General features: G+C 37.9%; 1 protein-coding gene across 1 annotated transcript in view; it reads left to right on the forward strand.

Moving 5' to 3' along the window:
- Positions 1–1518: 1518 nt before the first annotated feature.
- The window catches only part of rbfox1 (RNA binding fox-1 homolog 1), a gene marked incomplete at its 3' end in the record, with an annotated part of 266295 nt that continues 253395 nt past the window's right edge, over positions 1519–14418 (forward strand). Inside the window, exon 1 of the mRNA XM_079894971.1 lies at positions 1519–1581. Within this exon, the coding sequence (XP_079751097.1) occupies positions 1534–1581 (48 nt within the window). The 5' untranslated portion in view covers positions 1519–1533. The remainder of the gene's footprint in view (positions 1582–14418) is intronic.

Raw genomic sequence — 14418 nt, forward strand, 5'->3', positions numbered from 1 at the left:
GCGTTACAGCGCACATCTTACCATAAAGGAACAACACCCTATGTGAGAGAAGGAGGTTGTGTGTGTGTGTGTGTGTGTGTGTGTGCTGTGGGCTAGGAATTTAACTTCAACTGGATCTACACAGCACAGCCAGACAGGTTGATAGATGAGCAGGTAGCCAGGCTTGGTGTAGAGCACAGAGGGCATCTCTTCAGAGAGGTGGGGGTGTAGGTAAGAACTAGTTGAGGTGTGTGTTGTCTTAGAAATCAAAATACATTGTTGATGAGCAAAGCTAAAGAAACGCGGCACCTGTCACAACCACAACAAACACACTTTCTTTCACTCCAGAAGAAGAATAGCTTGCATTCAATCTTGAAATAACCATTTGTAAGAGAAAAAAAAACAAAGCTTTGAACTAAAATCACTTTTCTTTCTGCAGTGTGAAGGTCTGTTTTTCAAATTTTCCAGTAAAAACACACACACACACACACACACACACACACACACACACACACACACACACACACACACACACACACACACTCGCGCGCGCACACAGATTTTCAGATATTTTTTATTCGTATTTCTCACCTAATTAGCATATGACTTTATCGTGTTTTAGGCATATATGGAGGAAGATATTTTCTGAAAACAACTCCCAGTAAACTCCCCCTTTTCCAGTAAATGTTGTCTAAAAAATTGTTTTTTGGAAAACACAAAATGCAGATAAAGAGAATTATTATTTTTGCCTCAAATAGGGAACATAAAACGTCTAAATATGAAACGTAATGTCCTGAACATGAGACATCGGTACACATTCTCACTGTGAGGTGTAATATTGACGTCCTTCTCTTGTATGATTACCTGCAGAGTGATTTGACGGCATCAATGACAGCGCAGCAGAAACTGAGAGGCAATCACCATGCCAAAGGTAACATCCATTCACCCGCTCTAATTAAATGCCATTGTCATGTCAGCAGGAATCCAATCTGCAACATGCACACGACATGTCCAACTCTCACTGTGAAAGGCTGCGGAAGACAAAAAAAATCAAACAAACTTTACCTGCATCATCTGCATGATGCTTAAAATAGGCTGTCTGTATTGTAATTGATGATCAGCCATCAGAGTGCATTTTGTCTTTAAAGAATGATATTTTTCATCAAGACAAAGACAAACTGTTTGACATTTAGGCTCTGCTGCTTGGCTACATTAAATAACAGTCTTATATTTTCTTCTAGTTCTAGGTTTTTTCCCCCCCTTGTCCAGTTCGAAATGTTTGAACAACATTGCAAAAGCATTTTCCTTGCAACAGCATAAAAAAATACTATTGCTATGCAATGGAAAAACACAGCTAAATATTTCATAAAACACATAATACAGATCACAGAAGATGCTGGTAAAATGTAAGTGTTGTAGATCTTTTTTCCAACTGTAGGTTTCGAGGCGATTGGAGAACTTTAACAAAGGAAGGAAGTTAACTAAGTGGGAGCAGTCAGCGGAAAGCGTTTCCTTCTCATGAATTTCTGAACACTTTTGACGAGTGTGGGCGTTATGCTCCTGAAGGAGTATCGCATATGCATGCCTCTAACGGCGGAGGAGGTAAGGTCTCGACCTTTATTTGAAGAGAAAGCGAAAACTGTCGTGCTGCAATTAAGTTCTCAACAGGCTGTTGCTTCCCCTCCTAAATGTCAATTAACCAAAGTTCAGCGGAAATCAAAGAATGCAGTGAATTTCAAGAAGGTGCTGGTTGGAGGTCATGCATATTTTTTTCTTTTATTGAATCGAGCCAATATCTGTGCAGTCTTGGTGGATTTTTTTTTTCTTCGATTCTGCAATAGGCCTACTTTAATACGAGGTCATAGATCATATTTGAGCTGTAAAAAAATTCTCAACAATCATAACCTTCCCGAGGTCTACAAACCTCAGGAATACTGTATTTTTAAAGGTCATCTTCTGAAACAACAGCTGTGTTTTGGTGTCCTTGGTAGAGGGCATGTCAGTTATATCTATAAACACGACCATCAGGAAAAGGACATTGAAAAGATTGTGGAGGTCCTGCAGAACGAGACCCAATTTGACCCTGAACATTTACACTGCCATGCCAGCTACTGTAAAAGATACTTTCATATTTTGCCTCCCAGCATCCTTACTTTTTTTTGTATTTTGTGTTATTTTAATTTGCTTATTTACATGTAAATTATTATTTTAATAAAAAAAGATGAATACTGTTAAATAAAGATAAACTTCCATAGAAGAATCCTAAAATAAAGCATGCACCACAGTTTCTGCAAACATATTAAGCAGCACAACTGTGTTCAGAATAATAATAATACATGTTTCTTGAGCACCACATCATCAGAATGATTTCTGAAAATGTGTGACATTGTGAGACTGATGCTGAAAATTCAGCTTTAACTTTTACTGTCAAACGACCATTTAAAACTCTAATTCTAACTCTAATAACAATATTATGGCTTTTACTGTACAGTATATTTGTGACCCTGGATCACAAAACCAGTCACAAGTAGCACGGGTATATTTGTGGCAATTGCCAACAATACATTGTATGGGTCAAAATTATCGATTTTTCTTTTATGCCAAAAAATCATTAGGATTTTAAGTAAAGATCATGTTCTATGAAGATATTTAGTAAATTTCCTACCATAAATATATAAAACGTTTATTTTTGTGAGTGAATACAGCACAATCACGAACATAAATGGACAACTTTAAAGGTGATTTTCTCGATGTTTAGATTTTTCTGCACCCTCAGATTCCAGATTTTCAGATAGGTGTATCTTGGCCAAATATTGTCCTATCCTACCAAACCATACATCAATGGAAAGCTTATTTATTCAGATTCCATATGATGTATACATCTCAATTTCAAAACATTTATCCATGTGACTGGTTTTGTAGTCCAGGGTCACATTTGAACAAATGCAGCCTAAAAAAGGGTAGTATATCATTTTAGTTTTTTATCAGCCTTCAAAATGATACTAGCACATTTTTGTAAAGCCACAATAGCAGGTGTAACAAAGCTGCTCGATTGTTTGTGTACCTTGGTTGTCATGGTAAAATCTTTCTCTGTGAAGAGATAAGGGCACGATTACACATCTCTGTGAGTGATGGTGCTTCCATCTTAAGTGTTTGGTTAACGTGAGCGGTCGCGAGTTCAATCCACAATGGGGTCAAGGCCTGTTATGCTAGAAAATGTGATGCGTTGCGATAACAGGTCCCCAGTTTACTCGTTCATTCGAGTAAAATTTAGAATGGAAGAAAGACTGTCTGTTTTCACCTGCCACCAGACTCTTAAATCCATTTACTCCTATAACTGCCGTAATTAGACCTCTTATCGGGATTATAGCCATTAGCCTTTGACAAGTAAGGCTTTAACGGCAATTAACTTGGAAATAATTGACCATACTATAATTGGTTTCATTTTCACAAAGAAGAGAGGGGAAGTCCCGAGACAATGTTTTGCCATCAGTGCTTTTAAGATGGCGAGCGAAAGTGTCGACAAGCGTCGACTAAAACCATTTCCTCGGGCTGATTCTGCGCCACCTACTCAACTCTTTCATTAAGTAGAAACATTTTGAATTGAGCTGCCTTTGTTGCCAGGCAACCTCCTCGGACATTTTGTTTTAGTTACGTTCATGAGCTATTAAAGCATACGAACCAAATCTCAAAGCATGCTATTTTTAACCTGCCTTTCCACTTGAGCGTATGCAGCGTGTAATGAAGTGTATTGTTAATAACCAGCTACGGCCAAGGCTCTCTATCGTACGTGGTGAAGGACTCGCGAGCGAGTGCTGTGATTAGGCCAGGGGTTATTTAAATCTCACAATCCCTAGATTAAAATGCACATTTGCTTCAGAAAAATGTTCAGTGCAGATAGTGTCAAAGACGGCAGGCAAAAAAGCCAAAGCCGCATGCGTTTCATGTTTACTTTAAATATAGATTCTGTGCTGCTGTCTGCATTTTTAAGGTCAGTGGGAAATAAGCATTCAATAGCATTCCACTATTGCCGTTTCATTACAGCAGGAACAAGCGCTGTGTGAGCGAGGCATTGCTCCAATACCTGAACTGGCTCTCTGAAGCTGTGAAATAAACAAAAGCCGATACGGACTGAATATTGGAAGGCCTTTAAACCACAATCGGTAACCCTGTGTGTGTTAGACATCTTTGTTAATCGCAATTCCCCAGATAAGCGGTGTGTGAAGAGGCATGAGGTATTAAGAGGGAGCGAAATTGAATAACAGCCTCTGCATTTCTAAACAAATTTGAGATGCAGGTCTGTTGAAAGTGCCCTCAAGCATCTGCCATCCAGCACTAATTGGCAACACGTTCAAGGGACCACGGAGAGGGATTTACCTTGCTGTTAATTGGAGAGAAGTTGGATCGATCACTAGTTCTTCTGTATAAAGGCTCTCCCATGTTGCTGCCATTCCTTATCATGAAGCAGATTTGGCAGGAGGGGTTGAGCTGGGCAACGGTGGGAATGTAATTGGGTTTCTTCTGTGGCACTGCAGAACTTTTGCTGCTTTCGTCTATGGCCTGCAGCTATGGTGTCAGAGTCTTGAGTTTCCCAAGGTGGACACTCGCTGTCCAGGCCTGAGCTCTTTGATACTCAGACTCCTCTGGAACTTTCCCACACACTTTGCTCTGTAAATGTACCCTCCTTTCCATGGGATATTCATATGGTCTGCTGTATTCAGAGTTCCAAGGATATGCTGAGTTTGCACCGCCTGGGCCTACTTTTCTGTTGCTGTAGAGTAATGAATACATTTTGCAGTGAACCAGCTGAGTGTGTTTACTCATGCTTTGTATGCTCTGCGTCCAAGAAAAATGTCTTACTAAATATCTGTTTGTTTGTAGCTTTTTTTATTCAGCACAAACATCCATGGGTATGGACTGTATATGTGCATCATGCTCATTACTGGAATCTTTGTATACCATGAATGCAGATGATGAGCATGTTGATGCCAGAATTTATTTATTAGTGAGATCAAAAAATAGCTATATGAAAAGGTCATGTCAGTATATTTGTATTTTCCGATTCTGTTATTCTCGTATAAAATAATTATGTAAACACAGTGATTTAATAATTCATGCATCAAAAAGCTAATACGACATCCTTCATGGTTTAGCTGTTTTTAATCGCTGCGCATTAAACAATATTGGTAATGTTAGTGTATTAATTTGAGCAGTGTGCATGTGTAATTGCTATTTCTATAGCCAAAGCAGATCAAAACAGTCATGCAAACAAAGTTTTCAATGCATATATAAACCCCAGTTGAGAATTGTGTGTAAGTGAGCAGTACTTTGACTCATAGATGTCATCCACGTTTTTTTATTTTTTTTATTTTAAAAAGTCAAATCACATGTGACATGATAACATTTCGGTGGTGCCCCACATATCTCCGTTAAAGAAAAAGCCATATATCACATGACTGTGGATTTTAGAGACATTGTGTAGTAGGTTTAGATCCCAGAGAGGCACTGTAAAGTTTCAGAGCTGCAGCCCAGAAGTATACACTTGTAGCAGTAGCCTTGCTTGGTTGATTCATATAAAAAGCCTGAGGCCTTATATCAGAGAGATGTGGTTTTGTTCAAGATATCTTCAAGAAAGACTCAATCCCCCTATCCCCCCCCCCCCCGCTCCCTCCTTCCAACTCAGACTTTCTGAAGTGTATCACGATACGCTGATCCCACTAGACATGAGAGAAGGTACTTAATTTATTGCGGATTCAATATTCACAGAGTAATTTACTGATATGTTTCATTTTTTTCAAATGTCAAGACAAGATAAGCCTTTCTGGTGAAAACAAATTTGGTTGTGGATTGACTCTCAGTGTCTCAGACAATGAATTCTTACGCCAATAGACAGGAAAAACAATTAATATCACTGCCTCAGTTTGACACCTTCTTTGTTAAATCTGGTAGGAAAAGGGTGTTTAGTTCTGATAGACATGACTTCAGTTTGGGTATCATTTGTGTGTATCTCTTTTGAATTATAGCTTGGAAAACAAATACTGCAGTTATTGCAGGGAATACTTCATTCTTTGCTTAATCATAAGGTTTTACTCTTACACTGGATCTAAAGGACTGGGTAAAGACCAGTCAATCATGTGCTTATATACCCTTGTGGAAAAAAAGTGTGTCACCGGCCCACCGATGGGCCCACAGCCATTGCAAATTTAAAACAGTAATATCCTATATTAAACCTAAACTAATCTTGACAAACTATATATAATTTGAAAGCTTACAATCTCTAGTTTTCATATTCTTCCGTAATTTATCAATTTGCGACAATAATATTTTCATACTCCTAAGGTGTGTTCAGACCTTTATTTTGAAATAGCGATGAACATGAAAAATCATGAAAGAATGGTTTCATGCCAAGAGTTTAAAAGATAACATCCATTAAATGTTTTTTAGAAAAAAAGTTTCTGAAAATGTTTAAATATAAAGAAAAAAATAATAGATTTACCATTTGTGATGTGGCAGTGAGCTATAATGCACATGTGTTCTTTTTATCATAATTATTTATTTTTATTATACTTAAGACACTTAAGGGGTTAAGTCTAAAAAGTACTGATTATCAAAATAATATACTTTCAGAGTCCACACATATTTGTATGTTCATTAGCATGTGCTTAATGTATTATTTTGGAACAGTGTTTTGCAACTTTATTTTATTAGTATGATTTGTAATTGTGTTAAATTCAGCATTAAGCGAGTCCAGTTAAGTATAATAGACTTGAAATATATTCAAAGTATAATGTTGTATAGAGACTGCCAAACACATATGATATACTTGACATTTAATGTCATTTATTCGGTAAATTTAATGCACTTTACTGCAACTAAATACTGTAAGCTGAAACTTAATCTGCTACACTTGTTTTTATTATAATCATTGTTTCAATTATTAAAATATTAATTTTGTATTTTTATTATAATCTTGAATGTATTTACAGATACTTAAGTCCTACTTATATGCAGTTTAGTGCTCTTTTAATAATAATAATGATAATAATAATAATAATAATAATAATTCGTTACATTTATATAGTGCTTTTCTAGGTACTCAAAGCGCTTCACATATGGAAGGGGGGAATCTCCTCAACCACCACCAATGTGCAGCATCCACCTGGATGATGCGACGGCAGCCATATTGCGCCAGAACGCCCACCACACACCAGCTTACTGGTGGAGAGGAGAGAGAGTGATGAAGCCAATCAGTATATGGGGATGATTAGGAGGCCATGATGGACAGGGGCCAAGGGGCAAATTTGGCCAGGATTCCGGGGTTACACCCCTACTCTTTTTCGGAGGACATCCTGGGATTTTTAATGACCACAGAGAGTCAGGACCTCGGTTTAACATCTCATCCGAAGGACGGTGCTTTTAAGTACTTTTTAATTACACTTAATGATGGATGTTTATTATGCTTAGTTCATTCTTATTTAAGCATTGTTAGAAAGGTATTGAATTAAAATATACTTTTACCTACTAAAATTACAAAAATAATTAACATACATTGACATTAATTTCTTATTGTGCTTCAAAATCAAAGAACTGAGGAAAACTGATGACTTAAAGGTGTGCTCACGCCATGTTGAAATTACCAAAATTTATTTATAAAGCACAATAAAAACAACAGTAGTTGACCACTGTGCTGTACAATACCAAATTAAAATAAACATAACAACTAAATATAAACAATAAGACCACAATGCAATGAGAAAAAGGTGTACATGAAAACACTAATAGACGATGAGGCCTCAAAAACTCTGATGAAACTAATCTGAGGGAACCCGGAAGACCAGTTTTGGCCACAGGTTTCAACTTGTAAAAAGCGTTCACATCCTTGTAAAGCTAGTAATTACAGCTTGTAAGATGGGAGTTTTCTGAGAGCTCCAACTTGTACCACATAACCGCTGTAGATTCATTTAGGCATTCATAGTGTTGCCATAGACACACATAATTCCCAATCTGAGGAAGTGAACAGCTCCAAATAGAACGTCACATGCTGTCTTCTCGAGCCTACATAATTACGACAATTAAGGCGTGAATGCAGCATAATGATAATACATACAATAATAAATAATAATACAATAATACATAGTGAAACAAGCAAACTAGAAACAGGTGTGCAACTAAATCAGTAACTATGGCAACAAATAAAGAGCGGGAACATGGGGTACAAAGACACAGGAAACAAGGAAAAGCAAACTAAAAGTCCATGAATACAAACATAAACCTTAGTTAAAGATTAATTACGTATTCAGTACACTTATTGTACATTTTGAATGTGTCTGTTTTAACCAAGCACTTAGACACTTATGATAAAGGAAAGCTAATGGACTGATTGTTAAACGCAGTTGTGTTGAAGCTGCATGGTGGTGAGGGTGGGTTTTATTGTGCAGTTCCCTTCTGCCATTGAGGTGCTCCTGGGGGACGGTCCCTGGAATTGTCCTGCTATAAATCACTTTGGATAATCGTGTCTGCTAAATGACAGATTTCACAAATGCATACTTATCATCTCAGAAAAACCTCACCTACCAAAGATACCATATTTAACACTCCGTTTAAAATGTTACTGCATATTACAGCTGTGATTTGGAAGTGTGATGAGTTTAACGACACACTGCCGCAATATTGGCAGGCACATAAAAAGACAGCTTTCTAATCTCTGTATACTCGCGGGCTCTGTTAGCACACTAAATGTCTCCCCGGGGCCCGTTGCCTTTCAGGTCCCCACTTGCAGAATGGCAGAGCTTATTTATGAGAGCCTGTATGTCCAAACATAATCACCGGTGGGCCGCCCCGCTATTGCATGACAGAGGTAAAGAAGCCATTCACATGCAAGCACTTGAGCATCTCAAGAGCCTTCTGATTGATGACTATAGATTTAATTTTCCCCACCTTGAGCATATGAATTCGGTCTGAAACGTCCAGAGAGTTCCTAAATTTTGTCGATACCTCTAAGCTGATGGAGAGCAGAGTTTGCCTCTTGGTCAGCTCTTTAAAGTCAACGAGAACCACTCAAACACAAGCACTGCCTGAATGTTTTGTCCTGACTGCTGGCTGATAGACTCTAGTAGATGAAAAGAACAAGGTTGTCAATAACTCATAGACAGGTCTAAAATAATCTGTTTAGAGTTTAGTGGCCATAAAATGAACACACGTGGTGGCATAGATTGACCTGATTTTCATTGTTTTAATGCTTTAAGGCATTTTAATTAGTTGTCTTTATTTACACATACAGTGGTTCTCTCATTCACTCTCGTTCGTTTTATCACTTCTTTTTCATTTTCTCTTCATTCACAGGTAATTACAGATTTGGACACTTGCAAGCCCTTGTGTGAGTGGTACTGTAAGTTGAGTTGCAACAGTTTGCAATAAGGTTCTTCTATGTTAACTTTAGTTAATGAAAAAGATGTATTAGCTAATGCATTACCATTCATTAATCTTGCCGGTTACACTTTCACGAGTTCACCCTTACATCAATTAAACAGGGTAAAGATTATGCGTATTTGGCGTGCTGTCCGGGGGAGGGCTCCGAGCTCGGAAATTTTACCCGAACCCAGAGTACTCCCCCGTTGTTGTAAGAGTATTTAGGACTAGAAGTGAGGAGATGGGGTGGTGGAGGGATGCTGTTAAACTGTCAACGAGCGGAGGTAAGTTTGCAGTATATATACACCTCTTACCTCATTGATTGGGTTGATTAACAGAGTGTGGTCCACTCGTGTTTAATTATCTGAACGTGCTCCTCCCGAACTTTAATAAAACATCATTTATTTTAAGTGTACCGGTAACCTAGACACAAAAAAACACTGTAAAATAATTGCTGTTCATTGTTAGTTCATGACACCTAATATAAAAACTTATTAGGAAATTAACCTTAATGTGAAGTGTGTAAATTATTTTTTATAGTCTTTGTTTAGTTTTGTTTACTTTTCACCCTGGTGTAATTTCAAATCAGTTTGAAATAAGAAATATTTATATATTTATAAAAAAAGAAAAGAAAAAAGATTCAAATTCTGTTTATTTCTCTGCCTATTACGGCACAGGGTTTCAGGTTGTCTCCACAGTGCTTTGTTCAAACCTGACTGACTCTGTTGTGTTCTGTTATCCACTGCTTGGCTTCTAAGAGAAGCCCGCTCATTCTCCATAAACTGTTGCCATTTCTCTGTTTGGTTCTCATTGCAGCCTGCCGTTTGGAGTGCACACTGGCTATGTCTGGGCATGAGTCAAGCAGATTATTGCAAAGGCTTTTTAGAGATTTATTCCAGAAACACAATTGCTGAGTCAAGAGGGTCTCCCTGAATTCTGACACACACATGCTGATCATCCATTAACAGACTAATGTCTCCTGGCTTTCTCACCCACTGGTTTTGGAACCCTCGTATTTAAAGTTGAAGTATGCACTTTCTGTGCCATTAGCAGTTCACCAAATTTAAATGCAAAAATAAAGGGCCTCATTCAGCAATAATTTAATGTGCACAGGAAAAGTTCTCACTCAATATTTCTGCAGAAAACCATACATTTGTTATTACCCTCATTCTAATGATTATTCTAAATGAGAGACTGCGCCTGCAGCTAGTAATTTTGTTGTAAATTTTGAAATGATGAATACTTCAAAATACTTCAAATTTCTAAGGCCACCGGATGTATGTGGTTTCAGTTGGTTCTAAATTTGATAATGAAGTTAGAATTAAATTTAGTTCAAACATATTCATGAATCATGAATCCTACGTTAAATTTTTTATATGCCGATTTTATGCACGAATACATGTGTGAAAGAGTTAGGGTTAGTGAAAGAGACCGATTGACTGTTTTCAAATGGTTTCTTGAACTCTTCCCCCATCTTAAAGGGGTGATATAATGCCCTTTTCACAAAATGTAAAATAAATCTATGATGTCCCCAGTGTGTGTGTGTGTGTGTGTGTGAAGTTTTAGCTCAAAATACCCCACAGATATTCTTATATAGCATGTTAAAGTTGTCACTTTTTGAGGGTGAGCAAAAACGCACCGTTTTGTGTCTGGCCCTTTAAATGCAAATATGCTGCTGCTCCGACACAGAGGGCGGGGTTTCAAGAGCTCCTGTGTTAGCAGCTCCAATTACCTCACGCAGACACACACTAAAATGACAGAAACTGTTCTGTCTTTTATGTTTAAACAGGGTCAGACAAAGATGGAGAGACTCAAGAAGAAGTGACAACACGTAGAATGCAACAGGGCGTCTCTGAATGGTTAGTTGATGAATTTATAACTTCAATTAGCATATTCTGTCATGATAATCTATAAATCGCTAGTATAGGAACTGTTGTGAGATGCACACAGAGTGACTTTCTATTGCATGTGAAAAGATGGATGCTACAGTTTGAGCTGACTCACAAATGTGCTCGACTACAACAACTCTTCCTCTTCTCAACATGCTTGTTCCCGGGGGCGGGGTTTATGTAAATTTTAGGGTTGGTGATGTCACTAACCCTGGAGGAATGTCGTGTAATCCCTACCAGCCTTTTGTTGTAGTCCTTAAAAAACGATTTCTTTAAAAGCAAATATTTCCCTTTGCTTTGAGCTTTGGGCGTTGTAACTTTGCAGATGTTGTTTATGCTCAAAAAGCAACATTACACACTAACTAAAGTTAGAAAAGTGAAATCATACTCAACCACCCCAAAAATATTGTCCTGCCCACAAACACAAGCCATTGGTTGAAACAGTGTTGCTATGTGGGTCTGGTCAGGAAATTCACACAAACACAGCAACAGCTTTGCTCTGTTATTGTGTTAAGTCAGGCTATGAATGTCTTAAGCTTGGATAGAAGAATGCATTTTCACATTAAAAATGATGCACTCCACCTTTAAGTGGGAAGGGTTCTGTCCAGAGATAATCTCGCTTTGAAATGTGAGGTTAAGGCTTTATCATTTTGGGTGAATGGTTTTATTCTTTGGAGACCCATGATTATACAGTTGGGTTTAAGTCAGGCTAAAAGGTGCAGTGATTTATAATAACTGTGTGCATGCACATACGTGCTACCATATAATCAGAAGAAGATTAGAGTATTATGTGCCTCGCTGACTACCCATAATACTCAGCAAGAACATCAGCCATGGGAAAGTAAAGGATGTTTTGCTCTTGTCAACAGATATTTACAAGCAAAAAGCAGTGCGACTGCTTGGCCCAGAGAGGGCCTCATGTCAGGCAAAGGTCTGCTGCCGACTGCCGACAAGATGTAGGTCAGGCCAGTTCAAAATAGCTGCAAGGCCAAAGCCAGGGGAACGACAGTGACCTCATAAATGGTAACTCTGTGTGGCAGCGTACCTCTTCTTGTTTTTCTTCTCTCTGATCCTCCCTTAACCTCTCACTGGGCTCGGACAACTCCGTCCAGGTCTTTTCGTCATGATCCCGGTCCCTAATGGGATTCCTTTTGACACTCTTACAAGATGTGACACTAGTACTGCAGAACTGTGTGTGTGTTCAGGGGAATCGGGGAATGTCTCCGATTTTGTGTGAATTCCCAAGGCAAGAAACAATGGGATTCCGCATAGCATGTTGTGTTTGTAATTGTAATGCCACACAGATGGACTTTTAGGCAAGTCAAAAGTTCAGCAAGACACTTCAATAAGCAGATAGATTGATTTAACATCTTGTAAAGCTTGTAGCTATTCTGTTCCATTGAAGGAGGGAATGTGGGAGCTGCAAAAGCAGAATAGTTCAGTAATGGACTTCAGCACAATGGTACATTTATTAGGTATTGAGGAATCTGTGGAAAAGATGATCAATTATTGATTGGCCGTTAACATTGACATGTTCTGCATAGCAATATCTGTGTGAATTAGCAAGGGCACTTGTGCAGAATTTTTGCTGTTGCTTTCCATTTGTATCTCAAATGCAAACCTGTCTGAGCTATGCAGACAATCTTTGCAATCTACGTAATGGGTGGTTAACAGAATCCTGAAGGCTTTTTTTCTTTCTTTTTTGCACAGTCATTGAAGGACCACATAAAAGAAAGACATTTTCTATGTGCATCTTTTGTCATAAGAAGATGCCCTCTTTTGACAAATGAGCTGGAATGCTTTTGAGCCAGATGCATTTAGTCACAAACCGGATGTTTGGATGGCGAGATACATATACAATCATCTAACCAGTGACCTGAGCAGTGTATAATACTATTCTGCTAAGTAGTTTGAACCACACAGCAGTAAAGTAGCATGCTGTATATTCCCTGCACAAATGAAATTAGGTTACATTTAAGTGCTGCATTAAGTCATAATTAAATGTATAAACATCCATATGCCTTAATTGAACAGATACTGCCATCCAGTGGAAACGGGCTGAATTCGGGCTTTGATATTGTCTTGTAATGTACATTTAAATTCAGTCTGTACGCAACATCTCTATGCTGTCTTTTTATTTGTATGTGAAACAGGCCCTTCGTCCACTAAATGCATAGGATAATGAGCTCCACATCTCACTCCTGGAGTGACTGCACCTGGCTAGAATTGACAGAAATACTTCAGGTTTGACTGTAGCATATTCACAACCTTCACCAGATTCATTTCAAATGGCTTCTCTTTCTCCATCACATTTGTGTCAGACCGCTGCCGTCAATAGAAATTAAGAATAAGAAGAAAAGAATACTTTTATTCAGCAAGGACACATTCAATTGATAAAAAAAAAAATCAAATAAAAAAAAATCACAGTAACTACATTTATAATGTTAAAAACTATTTTTTTAAATTTCTATTCATCAAAGATTCCTGAAAAAAGTACCACACTTCTGCATAAATATGAAACAGCACTGCAACTGTTTTCAGCATTGCTAATAATGTTCCTTGAGCATCAAATCATCATATTATAATGATTTCTGAAGGATCATGTGACTGAAGACTGGAGTAATGATGCTGAAGATTCAGCTTTGCCATCACAATTACATTTTAAAATATATGAATAGAAAATAGTTATTTTAAATCCTAATAATATTTACATTATTACTGTTTTTATACTGTATTTTTTAACCAAATACATGCAACCTTGGTGAGCCTATAAGCAACTTCTTTCAAACATTTTTTAACTCGCCACTCAAATTATGTAATTGAACTGAATTTAATTCTTAGACTTTTCGGGATCCCACTGTACATATTGTTTATAGACATTGATTGATTTGATGTAGTAGCCTTGCTTTATTATCTCTAGGGTGAGATGCGTTGGTGTCGCGAGCGGACAATGGATAGGTTTGTACTGTGGGGTCAGATATGAAATCTAGCATTATTACTTTGTTTACGAGCAGCGAAGTAATTGCATATTTGGGAGTGGAAATGCACAAACAAATTCTGGAATAATGTGGCCTTGCTAGGGTCATTAAGATGGCAGCATTGTTAGCTTTTGCTGTGAAATATAGTTGTGTAGCGGAGCGCC

Source organism: Squalius cephalus (assembly GCF_949319135.1).
Source record: "Squalius cephalus genome assembly, chromosome: 1".
NCBI lineage: Eukaryota > Metazoa > Chordata > Actinopteri > Cypriniformes > Leuciscidae > Squalius > Squalius cephalus.